The sequence below is a fragment of the Scomber scombrus genome, chromosome 3 (genome assembly GCF_963691925.1).
Source record: "Scomber scombrus chromosome 3, fScoSco1.1, whole genome shotgun sequence".
NCBI classification, from domain to species: Eukaryota; Metazoa; Chordata; class Actinopteri; order Scombriformes; family Scombridae; genus Scomber; species Scomber scombrus.
This window is the reverse complement of record NC_084972.1, coordinates 2,455,473-2,477,447: the sequence shown is the minus strand read 5'-3', so window position 1 is coordinate 2,477,447 and position 21,975 is coordinate 2,455,473. Positions and strand designations below refer to the sequence as shown.

The following is a 21,975-nucleotide window of genomic DNA, read 5'->3' as shown; positions in this document are numbered from 1 at the left end:
CAGGCCATCTTCAATAAAACATGTCACCACCAAAGCGACTACTCCTTTGTGCTCTCTTTTCCTCTGTCATTCCCACAACTAGATTTACAGTCAGAGTGCGTTTTATTAATCTTAGAGCTGCTTTTGTGCATGTCGTCTGTGTAAAATGAGTAGTCGTGGTCATGGCAGTTTAATGGGAATGGTGTAATCCACTTTATCCCATGGTACAAGGGATAAATCAATAGACTATAAAGTTCTGGTTTGGTTACTTTGTGGTGAAACATGACTATAAAAAATGATCAGTGCGATGTCTGGGGGTGTAAAAGCTTTTATGCGAAATACCTGTGATAGATATTAAAGTTTTATAATGCAGGCTTTTAGACATTATATGAAAGGGTTTAGTGAGCTACTGGATTTGTGGATGTACCCGGCAGCAGACAGAAAAAAAGGGGTTCACCATTATCCAAATGTGATGTGCTGGGACTTCTGGAAGAGCAGGTCATTGACGTACTACCATTGATTTCTGCTGCGGAGTACGTGGGTAGATCATGTATAATGTAACACTATAATGTATGGACTAACACGCTACAGATGATCATGGGTGTAGTATTTATGACGTCAGCTGTGTTTTCTGAAGGGTTATTTTGAATCCTGGAGTCCTGATTTCTTTTTCAATCATTGGAGGTCATGAACCTTAATTTAGGCAAAGGTCTTGAGCCAGCTGAGATAGGCTAGCACCACTACCCTCCCTTGCAAGTCACATATTCATAATATGCTTCTGAGTATGTATTATATGCATCTATCTGATATTTTATATTAGGCATTATTCATTTAAATCAACAATGTATATTGTTCCACAATAGTTTATGTGAAAGAAAATAACATCACTACATCCTACTCTACTGCGGGAGGATAGAAGCAGCTGAGCTCAGCTCCATGTCTCTGGTGGCATTATCAGAAGCTAGTATTGATGCACTGTTCAGGATTTTTTAATATCCTCACCAACCTAACACATTTATGAAGACAATCCTGCCAAAACCCACACAAATATTCGTTAATCAACCACCTGAACCTCACCCACCCACAAACCGCTAACTTTGTCTCTCTCCTTTTCACACACGCAGACAAAGTACATGCATTTGATATACTGCATCCCGTGTGTGTGTGTGTGTGTGTGTGAGAGAGAGAGAGAGAGAGAGAGAGAGAGAGAGAGAGAGAGAGAGAGAGAGAGAGAGAGAGAGAGAGAGAGAGAGAGAGAGAGAGAGAGAGAGAGAGAGAGAGAGAGAGAGAGAGAGAGACAAAGACAATGTAGTAGCAATGTTTCTGTGAGTTATTTATAACTTACTTTTTGGCCCACCCACCTAAACCCGCAATACTTTCTGGTAAGTTTACCTGAAACCCACCCAACCTGTCCTGCAGGTTGTGTGTCGACCTGCACATCAGTAGAAGCTAGGCTAGCTGGCAGCTGCCTGCAGAGTTGCATTCAGACTACCAGACTGCTAACGAATAAGTCACACAATACTTGAAAATGTATGTATTCAGTAAAGTGTTAAAAATCAGTTGGTTGCTTGAGAGAACTCATAAAGAGACATGGACTGGTCACTGCCACTAACAGAGGAGGTTGTTGAACAGTTCCAATTAGAGTTGGATGGAATAGATACAGTAAACCAACAGCTCATTTTTTAATCCGACAGTCAAAGTTCTCTGTGGACATTTAGATTTTTTGACTCTCCACAGTTTTGTTCCAAATATAATTCATAGTAATGTATTTTTTACTCTTTTTTTTTTTTTTTTTTTTTTTTTTAACAGTCAACTGTCAAGACCCCAGGGAGGGTGTATACAATACAAAAAAATACATTATGGGTAAAATACTTTCAATCTTAAAACAACAGTTGAAACAGATTTTGCTTGCTGTAATCATTCCTTATTCCTAATACTGGCCATTAAATATCCATTCATAATGTGCTTCCAATGTAAGTAATAGGGGACAAAATCCACAGTGTATAAAAATCTATTCTAGTGTTAATCTGAAACTAATCTGAGGTCTCATCATCTCTTTGTAGGGTTTCGTGGACAGTGTTTCCCTGCTGAGCTGTGATGGAGAGTAACTTTGAAAGAGATCCACTTGATTTGAGTAACAGACTGTGAAGCCTCATAATAACTTTGGATAAACTTTGGTATACATGTTTGCACAGAACAAATGTACAAACCAATACTTGATGGGGTGGAACAGTGGTGCAGTGATTAGCACTAAAGCATGAAAGTTCACATCCACATTCTATCAGCAGTCTATATGGAGCTTGTCTCTTCTGTCTGCGTTGGTTTCTTTTCCTCCTGCAGCAGTTTCCACCCAAACAGTGGTAAGTCTTGATCGGTGGTCACCAGCCCTGCTCCTGTAGAGCTACTGCCCTGCATGTTTTAGGTATCTCCTCACTATAACACACCTGATTCTAATTATTAACTCATTATCAAACAGCTGAAGCTTGTCAACAGGCTTGATAATGAGTTAATAATTAGAATCAGGTGTTTATGGTATTGTAAGGTCAACTTCAATTCTGGTGAAAGTTAAAAAACGAGTGTACCAGCAGAGGATACCAAACGAGTGCAGCGTGGGAGCGCAGGACATTAAGAGACACTTTGGGGAGCAGGATATGATAAGTGAGAATGAGCTGATGTGCATACTAGGTTTGTGGATTAAAAACACCTGTAACCAGGGATGTGTTTTGGCATATGTAACTGACTATAAAGTGGGATCTGTTTTGTAATGTTCAGTTCTTTTCTGTTGCTGTCTGCAAATAAAAGTTTTCTGAAGACTCATTTTAGCACGAGAAAATACGATATAAGCAAGAAGATATGTCAAAATATTGCGTACTTAGTGCTATTCAAACTATAATCATATAATCAGAAAATATGAATCAAGACTTCAAAAATATAAGCAGAAATACAAATCATGATGGGGAGATACCAAAAAAAACATGCAGGGCAGTAGCTCTCCAGGAGCAGAGTTGGAGACCACTGGTCTAGATGAACCATATAGGTCTACAATGTGTGTGTGTGTGTGTGTGTGTGTGTGTGTGTGTGTGTGTGTGTGTGTGTGTGTGTGTGTGTGTGTGTGTGTGTGTGCGTGCCATGTGAAAGACTGGTGATATATCCAGAACGGATGCTCCAAACAACTACAGATAGTTGACGACACTATTTCAAGGCACTCTCACATTGGTTTGAGCATTGGGAAATGACAGTGGCTGCTTGGTGCAAATGATGTTATTATCAAAACAGTGATGGTTGGCTGATTTGATAATGAGCTAAAGCTGATGTCTAAACAATAATCGAATGAATGATGGAATGATCTCTCAGCCAAAAACACATGAATTCTGTTGAGATGGAAGCTGCACACTAAGAATACTAATCAGCTGTTCACAGATGTTGTTAACCAGCAGCTGACGACTTCTAAAGTAACCGCTGAAAGATGCATGACATCACCTGAAGGACCTCTAACAGCTGTTGAGCTATACACAAAGAAAAAAGTTTAGTTTGTGGTTTTTCTTTCTTTGAAACTACAATAAATAAAATGTGACGTCTGTTCGGAGAAAATGACAAAAGCACAGAGATGAACAGAGACCAGCAGTCAGGAGGTAGAGAAAAAGAGATAGCTTTACTATAAAGAAGGCGTCGCTAGCAGAAGTTGCAACATCTCATCATACACGCATACATGGTGAATATATTTATGCCATTTTTCTTTAGAGTAGATGTACCTTACAAAAGCTGTTATTTTGCGTGTTGAAGCAAGACTTTGACGAGCTGCTCTGATACACATGATAAAAAGAAGATGCTAATATGAGAATTCATTTTATTTTTTTTAATAAAAAAAAAGCCAAACAGCGTAAAAAAAAAATTCAGTTGCAAATCTGTATGTGCACCAGTCAAATTTCTAGAATTCTGCAGCATTTTTTAAATGAAGAGAAACAAACAAAGCTGTAAAAACTGCACGTTGACTGTTTTCTGTTCTCACATGAAGGGCGAGCTGAGAGCTGAGATGATGCGGACAGTGATGCGGACGCTCGGCTCCGTACAGTCCTCAAAATGAACCAAACAAAAAAAAAAGGGACAAGACAAAAAGCATTGTGTATCAGCAAATATGCATAATTCTCTTTTCTTTGTTATACAGCCAGTTTACAACTATTCCCCATGTTGATCCACTTGGGAGGGAAAGAGAGAAAAGGCCAAAGGGGGTTATGTGTGTGTGTGTGTGTGTGTGTGTGTGTGTGTGTGTGGGATGAGGGGGGGGGGGTGCAGGTTTCCAGACATCTTGAAGCTTCCAACAAGTCCAGTGAGAAAGTTCAGACCTGCGTTTCAACCTAAATGTTTGATCTCTTTGTGTTTCTGTTTTCTTCTAGTTCAGCTCTGGTTTCCTGTTTTTTGTGAAGATGTCTGAGCTCGTTATTACCAACATTAAGGTGAGAGTGAACACACTGTGGAACAATGGCATCAGAGAGAACACCCAGCTGATTAAAACTCAGAGGATATTGCTTTGAGGTTCTGACGAAAGACAGGAACATGAAGTTTTTGGGGTTGTTTTTTTTTTTTTTTTGATGGAGTGACAGAAAGTTGTGTTTTTGTTTTTTTTGTGGAGTAAAAACTTCTCTTAGTTTTAGACGGTGTTAGGAAAGCCAGGCCAGAACTAGTTATATAGTAGGAGCTGTGTTCCATTTCAGGGGTCTTGATCATGACACAATCACCCTCCATCATAATCCAGTGTGGGCTCATCACCTGTTTCATGGTGCGTTTAGGTGATCCTTGTCAACTTGATATATATCACATGACATGCACCAATGAAAAATGGAATAGAAGCTATAAACTCCTCTTATTGTTCTTATCAGCACACTGAACATGTCAATCACAGGGTGTTACATGTATAGTATCCACCTCAGGCTTTTGCTATTGTCATGGGTCTCAAATGGTCTTCACCCACTTTGGGAGGGGGTTTCAGGTACAACGCCATAGGAGAGGGGGTGATATTTCGAGAAAATACTGAGAATCTTTGAGATTAAAGTCATACATTTACAAGAAAAAAGCTCATATATTCTCTGACATTATAAACTGGCAAATTTACAAGAAAAAAACTCACATCGCCTCACATTGCAACACTGGAGAGACGTGGTTTGTCGTGCATTATGACTGCCGTGAAACAACTGATCAAACTGTTCTTTTCAGTTGGGTTCAGCAATAAGGAGATACTTGTTATCTTAGACCAGAATCACCACATCATCCTAGGCATCCGGACTTCGAAAAGACACATTTATGAATTTGTGAGTTCATTTTCTCGCAAAATTTCGACTTTATGTCAGAGAACATCTAAAACATCAGATGTTTCATTATGTCAGAGAATATCTGAGTTTTTTTCTTGTAAATTTACAACTTTAATCTCAGAAATTATGAGATTTTTTTCTCTAAATTACATATATAGCCCTGATACGTCGTATTCTGGAACTCAATTTCAGCAGCAGGTGAAAGCTGTTCAGGTGGTGCATGTATCTGAGTTGACCCCTGAATTGCTGAATTGGGACACAGCTATGTAACAGTAGGCATGTTAGGTGAAAGGCATTATGGAAAGGAGTAGATACAGTCTCAGAGAGAAGAAGAATGTATAAGAGTGAAAAGAAGGGGGAGTCTGTTCCAATACCTCAGCGAATGCATGTTTTTTTTTTTTCTCTTTTAGGCCTACAAGCAGTTAGTGTGCCACAAATGCTACAGACGGTATATTGCAGGAGCACTTGCGTCTTATTTACATTGTAGAGAATCTAACATATTTCCTTTTTCACAATATAGAATCCAAACCATCATCAAACAAGTGACTGGTAGACTCGCCACAGCCAGTCCTGTACGTATATTACAATGTCAAAGCGAGGGGGCAACATGGAGTGAGGGATGATTCTTGTTACTTTTTTCAGAGTGCAAATGTTAGTCAGAGCTACATTACAAGGGTGCATGACGGACTAAAAGATGCACCAGTCACAATTGCTCGGTGGATACTGATTTGTGACTTCATATTTCGATAAAGCATTTTTTTCAAGGGGGGGAATCAACTTTGAAATATTTACAAAGATTTTTTTTTTTTCAGGACATACATGTACAGAATAGAAGCCAAATAAATAATAAGCGACAATAGTCTTTGTGGTGGAAATGTTATGTTACATAAATCTGAAGAACAATACAGGATAACAATAACACAACATGAGTACCAGAAGAGCAGCACAATGGACAGATAAACATGACCTTTTTTTTTTTCTCCATGTAGAATGACAGGTATTAGTCTTTTTGTTGTTTTGTGTACAGCAGAAAAGCCAGCTGCTACAAAAATATCTTCAACATACTGTTGTGTTTAATGCCTCTCATGACGAACAGTAACAGATTATGGAGACATCTTTATTTTGGCTATTTCTCGTGTGAACAAAATAAGTTGGTCAAAAATGTGTATATAACAAGTATTAAATCAAGGGGCTAATATATTAATACTATCCACATAATAATGTAATAAATAGAAATATAAAATAAATATTTGAAATACAATGTGAACTCCAGTCGCTAACTGCAGTTAAGATCTATATGATTTAGCATTGGAGGGTTTAATAGTGCTGTTGAGTAGCAGGTAACTATAGTATGAGTGCCAAAAGAATCAATCTGGTCTAACCAATGAGCACTCTGTGGACATTTAGTAGAAAATAAAGAAATACAAGCAAATAATTGACAGTGAGTCCATCAGTCTGCTAACAGAATGATTCAATGTTTGGAGAGCAAGTGAAATACTGAGCGTACACACCCGAAAAATCATCTCTTCTTCCTCTGCGAAAACTAAAAAGAGCGCTGATCAGTTCATTTCAAAGGCTGTGAATTGAATGTATGTATTTTCATGCTGTCATTTTTAAAGTATTCTACGTGGCTCACTGTCTTTTTTCATCTGTAAGGGGTTACAAATTGATTGAGTTTATAAAAAAAAGTAGAGGGAAGAACAGAGGTGTTGATTCCCCTGTAAAAGTTAAGTTCAGACTAAACATGAAGAGAATTTTAGAGGCGGTGTGTTAGTGTAAAGACATGATGATGGCGAGTCTGTGTGAGCTGAAAATATTTCAATTTGAGCAAAAGAACTGTGCAGATCTCCAGTAGATGAGCTGTATGACCTCACAGTACTGCAGCGTAATACAGTGCGCGGCATGCGTAGGAATACGGAAGTTCTACAGTTGAGAAAATGTAGTCCCAAAGCAGGGCTGTCTGACAGCAAGGTAAAGTGGTGAACATTTTCTAAATATAGCGTACACTTCAACTGATATTGTTTTTTTGTTGTTTTTTTTTTAGGTGGGACTTGTTTTGGTGGCTAAAATATGTTTTGCTGTTGCCCCGTCCACAGCGGCACAATGCTTAGCTTCCATGCCGTTACTCGTGCCTGCTTCAACAAAATGTGGGCGTGCCGACCCAAATCTACTGCAGGTAATACACTGACTATGGATAAGTATCTCATAGAACTGCGCCTCAAAAAAATCTGAACTAACCCTTTAATGATTCCAGTCTCTCATGCTGCATTCATGTCCTACAGGAGAGAATGTAGACGTTATATTACATGATGAAAACATCGTTGGGGAGTTTGGAGCCAATAACCACCAATAAGAACATGAATGTAGGAAAGTGGTATGATAATATATTTAAGTCTATATTTATCATCATAAGTGATTATGTTATCGCCATGTTGGATTGACATAGCAATGTTTGGTTTGGTATAAAATATACTAAATATACTTTTTAAAAGTACCACTCAACTATTTATGTGTGTATTACCAGACAAACAGAATCATGGAAGCGTTACAGCTCAAAATAAAATGACAACTTCCATGATTTTAACTGTCAACTGACAGTTGTTCCCATTTGACATGAATGCAGCATTAGCCTGCATGCTAACTAGGGAATTCAGTGGGTTTTGGTCTACTGGTGTTTCTCAAGCAAAACTAACGTTCCTCTCTTTAGCCTTCTCATTTCTCTTGCACTAAATTACTACATGCTCCAAAATAATATTTATACTTAGTCTTTTTTTTTCTTAAAAACAAAAGAAGGGATTCATCAACAACATACTGTAGCAGCGCTTGCTGCTTGTGGCAGAAATGGCTTTTCTTGTATCGGCCATTTTGAACATCTGCACTACAACATTGGATTAGAGGTAAGAGCACATCATAAAAGGCAAGGTGAATAGAAGCGTGCGATTTAGCCTGCGAGTGGAAAAAAGGAAACCCAAAATGTGTACTCTTCTAACCAGATTAAACCCAAAATGGTATGGAGGAGGTGATAGTGCATAGTTTTGCAGGGCACTAAAATGTGTGCCAGGACTGTATACAGCATTCATTAAGATTCAATGACTCGTCTACCAGCTGTGAAAAAACTAAAATCTTTCATTGCGTAAATATCAATATGATAAACATATCTGCCAGCATCCTGTTGAGTTTGATGTTTAGAAGCTGATATGTTACAGGACGGGGCCAGTGTGTGTGTGTGTGTGTGTGTGTGTGTGTGTGTGTGTGTAACCTCTGTGTCTACTTTACTGTGATGCTACACAAAATATGGGAGGAGAGAAGAGAGACTGAAAATGTTCAGAGCAGAAAGAAAGAAAAAAATCTCTAAAGAACGCTTGTTGATGCCTCCAAATGCTGAAAGCTGCCCCAAAGGCACACGTCAAGTCTGTGTGGGTAAAGGGCAGGCAGAGCACATAGGAAAACGAGCACTTGTCCACTTTGTCCAAACGTCACCTCCGAAGGGCCAATTTTCTTAGAGCTGGAAACATTAAATAAAGGCTTGTGGTCTAATTCCACTCCCGTATTCCTCCAGCTTATCTGCAGAGGAAAGCCTACATAGTCTCCAGACAGGCCCTGCTGTGATTCTTCTGTTTAATTTGTTTCATATATTCATATATTAATATATTCATGTGTGTGTGTTTGTGTCTGGTGTATGGTGTCGTGGTTTGTCATAAACGCCCTCAGATCAGAGGGTGCCACCGAGTCGTCCATGTGCCACTACGGCGCTACGCCAGGGAGTAAATGGCGTTGACAGGCGAGGTGGCCTCAGAGCTCTCGTTGCCCTCCGTCTCGTCCTTGTCCTTCTTCACCGTGTACTGGCCGATGAAAGAGCCGTCCTCGTTGAACTGGCCGTCGCCGCCTTCGCCGTAGTCCACCAGGCTGTCGTCGCTTTCCTTCACGTTGCCCTCCAGCGATGTCTGGCTGCCCTGCAGAGGCTTGTTGTCCTCGTCGCTGCTGCAAAATGCGCGAGAAGGAAAGGGGTTAAAATGGGGAGCGGGTGGCGCTTTCGTGGCAAAGAATCAGCAGGAGTTCGGGACCTTGCCGCACCCGTCGGCATGGGTTAAAAAGGGAAGTGAAAGTTATGGGGATTGCAGGTAAAGAAATGATTATTAAGAAAAGTGTGAATTCCATGTTTTAAGCTTTTCTGTTGACAACTCTTGGTGAAGTGACTGAATGTTGAGGCACTCGGGCCTTTCTAGACGAGAATTTGTACTTTTATGATTCATTTCTTTTCCATATTTTGCTTAAAGGATAGGTTCCGATTTTTCAAGCCTGTATTGACACAAAACTCATACCAAATGCACATTTAAAGAGTTATTAGTTACTATTATCATTCCTCCTGTCTATACTGGCTATAAAGTGACCCCTTCCTCATGTGACTTCAATGTTAAGAGAAGAGGGAAAAAAACAACAGTGCTGTTTCCATGAACTAAAAACGAATGTGGGCCTCTAGTTCTAAATCAAGGTATCTTCATTTCATACTGTACCCCTCCACTACAGCTCAGTGAGGAATCACTGTCTGAAGAAAAAAAAAAAAAAGAAGCCATTTTGAACTTTGGTTCCACTAGCTGAGACTTACAGTATAGTCACATTACAAAGGGATTGCTTTGCTGCCAGCAACTAATTACAGTGAATGATAATTCTTTCAAAGTACATATTTTATGTGAGTACTGTATTAAGATAGATTTGAAAAATGGGAAACTATCCTTTAATAATAGCAGCATTTTATACCAAAAAGATGCCTGCAGATCTACATTCTAAAGTCTTCTTCGCTCTACAGTATTCATTGCTATGTTTTAATAGCTACCCTGTCTCCTAAAAATGTAATTCATATCAAGCTGATTTCTACTAGTAGATATGATTTGTATGAAATGTAATGCTGCCCGGAATATATTTTTAAACGATTAAATCGAATGTACTTATATATGATTAACCCTTACATACTGTTCGGGTCTGTAAAAACACCCCAAATGTCTTTTGCCCTGAAATTTAATGGCTTTTCCTAAAGTGGCCCAAAATGCAAAAAAATGAAAATATTTTAAAATGTTATACTTTTGTATAGGTGCTATAAATGTTTGTCCATTGAGGCTGTTCTGAGTCAAATTATCTCTGTATCTATTGACATGTGTTTTAGTGAAATGAATAGTTCATAGTTTTAATAAGGATTTCTTTTTATGATGTAGCAGTGAAGACTGATGGCTCTAATGGTTCTACAATAAACCCCACACTTCCATAAAGTTCTTGTCATTTTCACTTTACATTAAATACATTAACATCATTATTACTATGTTATATTTTCATGTCTTAGGTAAAATAGGACATGATATTGTGTGATAGGAGATGTTTAGTGGTGTAAAAGCTAAAAAATACACTCTCTCTGCTCTCTGAAACATGAATCAAGGTTTAATCACATTTATTGATCAGTCAGATCAACTATTGATGCTTTCTAAACACATCTGTGGTTCAACATTTGGTATAAACACTTCTTATGAAGGGATTCTTAGACCGGGTCAAAACTGACATACTGTGAGGGTGTAGAATATGAACAGTATGTGTAATCAAAACCACCATCTTTCCCTGAGTGTTGTAGCCTAAAGCTAACAACATGTGGGACACAGGACTCTCTGGTATACATTGTATTTATGTCTTCCTAACTCTCTATGACTTCTGTGCAGAATTTGAACCTCCTGGAAGAAGGTGAAGTTATGGCAGAAACCCCTACTCTGTTTCTACAGAATAAGAACCTTTAAATACAATCAAGGCAGCAATTACATTTCCTCAAAAACATGTTTGTAAAGTTTGCAAGACAGTTAATGCATTATGTAGGAGACAAGGTTGTTAAAAAGAGATAAATACTGTCTATATATAATCAAATAAGACATTTGCATCCACATGCTTTCTGGTGGTCATATTCTGACAGGAGATCAAAGCATAAGTAGAAATTATACCACCTGCTTGATCCCAGTTCAGAGCATGGCTGCATGTCTCCTAAGTTATTTTTTTCTTTCTTTCTTTTTTCTTTGGGGGGGTGGGGGGGGTGGGGACTTCATGCACGGGGAAAAAGAACTACAGACTAGCATTAGCTTTCTCGTCTGAAATCAAGCCGGTTGCATAACAGCAGGAAATGCATTTTAAACGTCAAGAAGGATGCAAAACCGAGATTTATCGTCATCGGGACTTGTCTTCACTGCTCGTGTCTGTGCATCGCATTTCAAGGTTATCTAACATCATGTATTCAGATTTAACCTGGAGAGGACAGAATCTACTCTGTAGCCTCTCAGAATCGTCATGCTCCATGCTGAAACACTTCAGGAACCAGACACATTACTCAATACAATTTTTAGAAGTCATACATGTTCACGAAGAGTACAAATGGACCACGGTAGATACAGCACCATCAAAGTCTAACATAGTTCAAATGTAGCAAAGAACCCATAATTTATGTCATATTTTTTTTTTATCATTTCACAAGGTTGAGCAAAGGGACGGAGAGAGAAGAGACAGAGAAACAATGAACCCTTTCAGAACACAAGCTGATACATAACAAGGTGAGGAGATGAAAAGATGTTCCACACAAGATGAAGAGTGTAACTGGATAAATGCGAGAGAAAGGTTGACATCTTTTAATCGATTAATAGGCCACCTGACAGAGAATTACGTTTATGTCTAAGCAGTGATCATTTTCTTAGTGTTAGCTCTTTACTCCAGCATGCTGGATTTGAATTTGAATAATGATTATCATTTAAAGTGAGGAATTTTGGCTGCTGACATCCATCATAGCCTTTTTTAAACTTTGTCCCCTTTTTTTTAGGGGGAGAGACGATAATCAGACAAGTCATCATATTTAATATTTGGTTTCTTTGCAGTTAATAATGAATGTAAAGTCTCCTTTCTGTCTTGTACTAAAGCCCTCAGGGGGTTTTGGGTTTCTGTCTCCAGAAGGGAATAACTTGACTCACTTAGCTGAGCAAGAATGTTCTTATTTGCTCTTTGAAACTTCATGTTTTTGCTGTATGTTAAAGGTGTATGATGATGGCTGTATGATGTCATTATAGCACTGCAAAGCCTCTTAGGGAAGAGATGATAAAACATTGTCAACTCAAGGTCAGTTCAATTGCTTGTTCTAGAGCTTTGGACCGTAGCATAACCGTATCAGCGGATTGAGTTGCCTTCTGAAGTAGGAGGTTGGGGCGGATGGTTTTGTGCAAGTGTTCTACTTTGACACTGGAGACTGTTGTTTGCATCCTGTTTTCTATAGTACCAAAGTCAACCATGGTTTCTTTTCATCACGTAACCAAGTAGCTTTTGTTGCCTAAACTAAGACAAACCTTAACCATAGAGGTTACCCATCAAAAATACTCAAATAATAAGTCTTTGTGACCCTGATAACTACAATTGTCCTATGGGTTATTTTGGAGGTTGGGCAACCTGTAGAAATACCCTCAATTTCAAAGTTTATTATTAAATTATATTATATTTATTAAGAAAAGCATCATTATCAAAATCCTTATTGACTGTTGTGCAAATAGTTGTAGTTAAGAAAGACTAGAAATACCACCTTGCATTTGTACACCTCTGCCAACCAGTCAAGTAGCAGTTTACATCCATGTCTGTCCAGGCTCATAATATTCATGTAATATAAGTGCAGTTTCCTTGTATGTGTTCACATGTTAGGCAAATAAAGCTGATTCTGGTAGAACACAAAGTTGAAGCCATGACAGTAGACAGTGCTTTAGATATGGATGTCTCTGCAATTATGCTATAAATTATAAAATGTGGATGCTTCACCCACATCTTAAACCAGGCAGCACAGAAGGTCTATACAATCTCCAGTTTCAAGGTAGACACCAAGATTAGTGTCATCAATTCAGTATCTGACCAAATGTGAACTACAGTTATGATGTTGAATAATGGCCAGAAAAGTGTTTTTGCAGAAAAATTATGTCACAGTGAAGTTGTCATCACTTCATCATTTTATCCTATTAGATATCTGTGTGAAACGTTGTCATAATTAGCATATGAATTGTTGAGTTGTGGCCAAAATCGTGTTTTTTGAAGTCAAAGTAACCTTGACCATTGACATACAAATTCTGAGTCCTAATTTGTGCCAAATGTAATGAAATTCTGAGTTACTGCATTCAGGAGATTGATAAGTACGTGAAGTCACAGAGACCTTGACCATGAACCACCAAATTCTGATCAGTTCATCCTTGAGTTTAAATGGACGTTTGTGCCAAATCTGAAGAATTTCCCTAATTGTGTTCCTAAGATGCAGCGTTGTGAGAATGGGACGGATGACCCCTCAAAAACATAATAAAACATAAAAAGTGTAACTCTTAAAAGTGCCCAGAAAGCTTTTAAGTTGTTGATTCCGGTGTCCTCATAACTCATTGATTCATCAGACACAGTGTGCAGTAAGGTGAGCAGCACAGCAGCTGGCAGATAGACACTGACTATGTGGTTCAATATCCTTTGAGTGTGCCAAGAGTAAATCAGAAGGACATTTCTCTATGCACCGGTGCCACTGAAACGCTTCAAGATTAGATCTCTTATAGCTAATTAAATAAATCTGGCCAAGAGGCAGAACCTTTTTTCAAAGCGCCTGCCAAGCTTTCTTTCATTTGTTGACTGCACTGCACCGACAACTTCAGTGAGCCGGAGGGTTTTAAGAAAGAGCCTTTTATTTCAGTGACTTCAAAATGTCGTCAGAATGAAAGAGAGCAGAGTTGGGAATGATTCAATTATCTGATTAGGTGATTTTTTTTAGTAGAGGAGCAAAGGTGGGGTAAGTAACTTAGAAGGTGGGTGGGAGTTTCAGATAACCTTCCTTGCATAACAATACCCAACCTCATCCATCTGCCGCATTCAAGAATGTCAAAAAAAGACTCCCACATACACAGATTAACATGACTATAAAGTCAGAAAGTCATGTCAACTCAATTGGGTTTTTTTACTTGACAGATTTACATTTCGATGAGTTTGTTATTATCTAAAATTGGATTAATCATTATTTGAAATGCTTTATTTTGATGGATAGAATTCATTAGCATATTAGCAAGTTAAACTGGCTCTAACGGACATTAATCGATAAAAATCCATTGCAAAGGAGTGATAGGAAATGAGATTTTTTGTAAGAATAGGATAAGTAGGACTCAGATGGTGATGCAGGAGATTTCTATTCATACCTTTCAAGAGACCTTTGGACCAATGAGGAAAATAAATCAGAACAGAGACAAAAGACAGAGACAAAAGATGGGGTAGGTAGAACAGAAAGACAGTCATGAGACAGATGAATAACCAGACATAAAATAAATTAGCTGAAAAGGAGGTATAACAGTGTGGGTGTAGGGAGATGAAGAACAACATTAACATTTACATAGCTTTGCTAAAGGTACATGTAAGAAGGTTGAATGCATCGTAATCCAAAATGAAGGCATGAAAGCAATAAAGTCAGAGGTAGAGTGAAGTAAGTTAACCAAAGGATGCCACAGTTTGGCTTTGTATAAAAAAGTTATTTCTATGTAAAAAGGGCTGCATTGCATGCATAGTAGCCATCTACTGTAGGATTTACAAGAGCATTATGGTTTGCTACAACTTGGGTCTTGTTTTCATAGGTTAACCATCATTTCTATTAATTATAATAACTTTGTACCCACCAAAATAATTACTATGATCTGAGAACATGGCGACAGAGTTATAATCAAGTCTGATCGGGCACAAAACTATCCTGATAATCAGCCTTTTAACCATTTCATTTTTACTTTCCACACAGCTTCATGTTACAAGCTCATCAGTAGCAAATACGTTTGGTGATTTTCTATATCTTTTATATTGTCAACAAATCTCATGTGCAGAGTCAAGCCAACAATGAACTCATCTACCAACAAGTATCGTGCGAGTTTCCAAGGCCTAATATATCTTATTCCTTTGTTCGGTACACCTTAAGTGTTGTCCAAACACTATTAGAAAAATCAGTGACACTAGCTGTCACGTCCCTTCATTGTGAAGATTATGGTCATGGTAGTTTGTTGAGAAATGTCTCCAAAGACGAATAATGGTACCACGTTTTCAGTCTCTGGAGAGTGGTTCTGTGTAAAGCAGACGCCACTGAGCATGTGTGAGAATGTGGTTCTATTTACAGATCTTTACTAGCTTGTTGTGCTACATATCACAACCTCTTGACTTTGTACTACATTGTAATTTCTCAAAGAACATTAGTAGAAAGACAAGAGGTTGTAACGGTAGTGCCATCTGCCTTACAATGGAACAATACGTACAACATGTAACCCACAGCTGTGTCAGACTGATCAAAGCTTGACAAAATTCTTCTGTGGCTATTTTTCATGGATGTAACTGAGCGGCACGCTTGGTAAAGTATTAAAAAAATGTCTTATTCAGTCTGAAAATGTATGTTATTATTGTGGGCAGCAATGATGGCCATGTCTACAAGAACAAGACCCAAGCTGTTATAAATCAGAAGTATCCTATAAAAGAAGTGTTTGATATTTTGAGAAATATGCTTATTCACTTTCTTTCCAAGAGTCCAGTGCATCAAGTACAGAGCTGTAGTTAGGAGGTACTTATCCTACCTTAGCATTAAGACTTGAAGATGGAGGAAACAGCTAGCCTGACTCTGTCCAAAAAATACCTATCGACAACTATAAAGTTGACTGTTTATCCCACTGTGGCTTCGAAACCATAATACTTCACAAGTTATACCTTGTTTGTTTAATGTGTACATAAAAATAAATGTAAAAATAGCTTTTTTCCCCCCCAGTTTCCAGTCTTAATGCTAAGCTTGTCTAATCACATCCAGATCATCCAGCTCCAGATATGAAATTGATTCAATTCTTCTCATCTCAGTCTCAGAAAGAAAATGTATAAGCTTATTTCACGAGTTCCAAGTGTTGAACTATTCTTTTAACATTTGACTACACCTAAACTTGACTTAAGTATTGTTACGTTATTTCCATGCGGAACAAGGAAACAAGGAAAATAACTTCATTATGTAGTGATAATGATGCTGAGTTCTTCTACTGTGCAGTAGATCCTTTGGAATAAGACAGAATATAAAACAAGATGGATAAAACAGGAGAAGCTGTTCACAGGGTAAATACTAAAATGACAGGTTTTTACTATGAAGAATTTTCAACTTCTTGGAAGTGTTTATTCTGTGTTTTGTCCTCCAAATGTTCTCCAGTTGTTTGTTGTCTAAATCATTTCCTTAAGGGTGTCAAATTGTGCCAAACATAGATTGCCCTGCCCTCCCTGCCCTCACTACAACCCAAATTGATTTCCCTCGCCATCTCTCGCCCTGTGCACCTGGTGGCGGATGCTTTTTAAATGTCAGCCGGTGGAAGAAAAACAAAGCAATTAACCTCTAAAAAGGGTGAAAAACATGTCAGTTGTTGCTTAGCTGGAACAAAAAGGTGCAAGACCTCCTACACTCTTCACTCAGGCTGCTTTCTTGGTTCACTACGTCTTCTTGTACTGCTGGAACAGCTGATCCGTGGTGATAGGGATGGATGCATCTTTGGTCTTTTATTTACAGACACTGACATTAAGCTCAATGAAGTAGTGTAATTACTGTTCCAATGTTGAGCTCCGTAAAAAGCAACTTTAAGCCACACAATAAAAGAATAAATGAAACTTTTTTCACTGTGTGGCAGGGGGGCATGGCCTGTGTGTTTTAACTGAGGTTTGAATGCTAATTCCATTGAATGCTCTCTCCATGTGATTCTATGTGAATCCTCAGCTGCTGCTCTGCTGTGTTCTGGCAGATAATTCAGCAGAGGAATATATTTTCTCTCCACCTTGGCCTCCAGTGAATTACTATAAAAACAGAACATTTATCACCAGTGTGACAGAGGATATTCTGTGGTTAGTATCTTGTCTAAGGGACAGTCTCAGCTTTGAGCCTAAAATGTTGAAAGCCTGTCTGAAGGTTTGTACTAACATCACAAAATGATCACTATGAAAATAAGAAGAAGAAGTGTCCTGTTTCAACTGAAAGAGAGACTGTTCGTTTTCTTCTGTTCAAACCTGAACACAAAAACATACTTTGTTGAATTTGGTACATTTACGTTTACACTGACTGATCACAAGGCAACCAGACTTTTTAATGAATAGTTTAACATTTTGAGAAATACGCTTAGGCTATTTACAGAAAATGCCCTCCAAACAACCCTAAAGCTGATGAACCGATTAACCTACTGTGTCTTGTTTGTTTGGCATAATCAGAAATGTCAAATTCCTATGTTAGCACAATATAGGACTTTATGCTGCTAACCATGCTAAAGCTACTGACAGTGAAGTACTGGGTGGCTAAACAGTTTTTGTCAAGACATATCTCTAACATGTTACTATCCCTAAACTGGAGTTTTCACATTTCTATTTGGTGAAATAGGAGACAGAGATGCTGGTATATGTATTATGTGCATTGGGCTGGTTGTTTCTTTCTACCTCCAATCTTCACGCTAAGCTAAGCTAAGCTAAGCTAAGCTGAATACCTCCGCTCTATACTTAATACACAGGCAAAGGACTAATATCAACCTTCTCATCTCACTCTTGAACATAAAACATAGACGCACATATCCAACATTGGTGAATTACTCATTTAACCCTCTCTGGCATTCATACTGGTTTAGACTGTGAGCACCAATCAGGATAAGTCCTTGTCCTCACTTAATTACATGTAGGCAACATGTTTCCTTACACTCATAAACACTTTGCATTTTGAGGTGATTTCATATATTGGTTTTGCATTCTGTCCTCAGTGTATCAAAGTGTCAGTGTATCTGAAATGTATCATGCCACAGTCCAGATCTTGTAGATAGAGACATTGAGTACTTTCTATAGAGGGCTGAAATTTGCATTATTTTTGAGCGTTCAGGAGTTAAAAGTTTCATAATTAGGACTGGGTAACGATAAGATGCCACCCAAACGCTCTAAAGTGTGGCTACATACACACCTGTTACAACGGATAAAAGACAGTGTACTAAATGTGGAATAAGTATCGAGTGAAGCACTCAGTTTGTATCAGTATCACTTTAAGGGTACTTGGATCTGTACTTGGATCGGTACTGGTATTGTAATTTTTTAAATGATACCCAGCCCTAGTCGTGGTATGCCTATTTTATGTGTTCTTGTGTGTTTACTGTATTTATTCACTTCAGAAAACAAGTCTTACATGTTTAATATTTTCTGAGCCAAGTTCTTCTTCTCTGGGTTTACTCTCTATGGGTTTAGTTCTGGGACTGTAGCCATGAACTTGGATGAATGTTTAATGTTTTAAAATGTGTTGGAGGACCAGTTACAATGAACATACATAGTGTGAATGGCTCTGTCGGTTACTGTATCTCTGTGTTCGTCACTTGAATGGCATGTGACCTTTATAGAGGCAGAATGCTCTGGAGCCAGAGTGAAGATTAGGGTTTTTTTTGACTGGGAGATGTTTTGGCTGCTATTGATTATTGGATTGACTGTTTGACATCCTTAAGGAAGCAAAGCCTGGCACTCAGCTACCTCCTGTCCATCTCTTTGTTAATCATATCTAAAAGCTATGGTTCAAAGCTTTCTATGATGTCACCTCTGTCACATCATTGAAACGGTGCTTTTAAAAACTACTGCAGGCCAGCTGGACTGCATGAATGAAAACTGTACACTCTTTGCAGACTGACCAAAGAGTCAACAAAGCATCAATCAGGCGGATTGTTCTACACCTTATTCAACCCCCCCCCCCCCCCCGTTCTCCCCAGTTCAGGGGAAACATCTGGTCCCCTCCCCGACATGCGCAGGCCAACAGAGATGCCGTGCCAAAACCAAAGTACCTGTTCTCGTTTTCGTTCCTGTCAGGGACAGATGACCCATTTCAGCGTGAAGAAAAAAAGAGGGACGACATGTGAGGAAACAGGGGAGACGGCAAGAGACAAGAAGCGGAGAGAAAGACAGAGGAAGGAGGAGGACAGAGGAGCTCCGGATGATACATGCATGTAAATCCTTGCATGCACACAAACACACACACACCCTTAAAAAAAACACAAACACACACACACACACACACAGAACTGAGTTGACTTGAGGGATTATTAGCACCAGTGATGTAGTATGGGTCAGAATCAGGGTAAAGCAGTGACCTTGGCTGTAAGAGAGGGGTTGGGAATTAATGTTAGACTCATTATTGATTAACAAACAGAACAGGATCTCACACACTGGAAATGGATGGATGACAAAGTGTTAACAGCACAGCAACACTCAGGTGATCATAAGATCACAAGCTCTTTTGAAAATACCCTACATGCTGAAGATATAAAGAGCTTTTTTTTCATTGTATCAATCAAATTGATTGATTTACTTTCATACTTTTTTTTAGCAAAAGCATTTTACACCAAATTAGAGGTACATGATGATAACATATGTATATAAGTTCCCTTGTTATTTACATATATTTTTACATTATATATAACCTAGATAGTCATATTTATTCCCATCTTTTCATCAGTTGGATCAAAAGATAGGTTTCAGAGGCTTCTCTTCAGATACTACAGTGACTACAATAACTAAAGGTAAAAAAGTTTTAGTGGCACTCTCACACAGCTGGGTGAGAACATGTACATCTTTGTTTTAGTAAGTGTGTTAAACTGAGTGTCAAGGTGGACAGACAGAAAGAAAGACAGAGTGGTTCTCCTTAAAGAAGAACAAGGCCACAGAGATCAGTGGGACCTGGAAGGAGCAAAAAACACATCGCTTACCAACACAGCACAGTCACACACTCCAGTATACTGTATACACCCCACATTAAATACATACAGTATGGCCTACATGTTCATTTTTGGTATTAGGATTGCACTGCAGGATAGCATTGAGCCTCAGCTGCTTGAGATAGAAAGCTTTAATCTCTGTTAATGTCTACACTAATGATGACAAATTTAAGAACACTATTTACATCCACACCAACATTATCCGATAGCGTCCTCAGAAATGTCAAAACAGTGAGAGAATGGTTAAAACAATCTCTTCTTCTTTCTCTAAATAGTGTTAGATGATAGTTGGATGTTGGATAGACAGATACAGATTTTGTAGTTTTTGAAAGATACATCCCAAATCTTAAAACGTTATATTTCTCTTCTGTTGCCTTCAACTCTCAGCTTTAATCACACAATAAGGGTGGGCGCTATCATTGGCATGTGTGGCATAAAATGGTGAGTTGAATGGAGGTCATGAATGCTTCTTGCTAACAGAGACTAACAGTATGTCCTCAGCAGGGGGATGTCCAAACTATTCCATAAAGGGTTCATGTGGCTGCAGGTTTTCAGTACAACCAAGCAGGAGCACACCAAGCTTGACTCAGCTGATCTCAGTTTTCGGACAGTTGATTGGTCAAATAGTGTGCTCTTGATTGATTGGAACAAAAAAAATCTGCGGGCACACAGCCTTTTATGGAGTAGTTTGGACATGCTTGCTTTACAGCATTAAATGAAAGATGTCAATGACAGCACCTGTGACACTAAAGTGACTGTGGGGGTAGAAATGACAGCTTGTAGAGACAAAGGTGTGTGTGTTCAGATGTGTCTGAAATAGAGAATGTTCAGAAAGACATCAGCCCTGTGTGAAAGAGTGCAGCCTTCTCATTCGTGTGGATGAGGGAATGTACTGTATTTACGCAGCAGGGATTCCATTGCAGATGGCTCGGCAAAAATTTGGCAAGACACAGCGTTGGCCAATCACAGATATGCAAGCACACGTTCTTTGTGGATTACTTTGTGACATAGAATCTGTATTTAACTGTTTCCCTTGCGATCATAGCAATGAGAGCTAAAGCAGTTGCAACTGTGATGATTTTCCAGAGCTGTAAATCCTGTCTGTGAGTATTACACGCTGCTTTGCTGTGTTTTGGCTTCTAAGCATCAATCTGTAGCTCCAACTAAACTTTCTGGATTGTATTTCATTATCTCAATAGTACCATGATTCTGCAAACAACAGAATCTGCAGCCATCTGCACTGTTTTAACACAGGGCTAATTTCAGTTTGAACACCACCTTGGTGTTGGAAACAGCCCTATTCACTATGATTCATACCAATTGCAAGCACATCTGTAGGACTAATCAAAACTGGCATCCCTAAGCCCTAACACCTCTAGGGGGGTAGGGTCTCATCACAAGCAATAACCTGCTCATGCTTTACTTCTACAGTAGCTAATATCAAATATCCTCATACAATAAGAGATGTGGCATGTGGAATGTGGAATATATTTTAAAGACAACAGTCCAAAGATACAGCAGCAAGCTACTGATGGAGATGCTGCAGGTATAATTCAGACATGTGAGCTCTGAAGCAGGATGTTTGGTGATACTTACTGGTAATCAATGGACCCATCCTGGTCTTTCTGATCCACTGGGTCCAATGGGAGATCTTTTTTATCACGGACTGAGAAGAAAAAGATACAAATAATAAAAATGTCATACAAATATGAATATGAAAGTATGTATGGTTAAGAGAGTATTTTTTGTTATATTTGATACACAAAACCATCCACATCTGGAAAAAAAAAACCTGCAGTTATTTGAACATAAAAAGCACGTTAGTCCTCATCTGATGATGTAATTTCATATATTTGTGTTTGTTTATTAAACTTTTAACTAACACTGTGTCCCAACAACACTAT

General features: G+C 38.6%; 1 protein-coding gene across 1 annotated transcript in view; it reads right to left on the bottom strand.

Annotated features, from left to right (window-relative positions):
* Positions 1-3,635: 3,635 nt before the first annotated feature.
* The window catches only part of nfasca (neurofascin homolog (chicken) a), a 76,481-nt gene continuing 58,141 nt past the window's right edge, over positions 3,636-21,975 (bottom strand). The window contains exons 30-31 of the mRNA XM_062416082.1: positions 21,668-21,737; positions 3,636-9,266 (exon numbers count right to left, since the gene is read on the bottom strand). Coding sequence (XP_062272066.1) covers positions 9,038-9,266; positions 21,668-21,737 — 299 coding nt within the window. The 3' untranslated portion in view covers positions 3,636-9,037. The remainder of the gene's footprint in view (positions 9,267-21,667; positions 21,738-21,975) is intronic.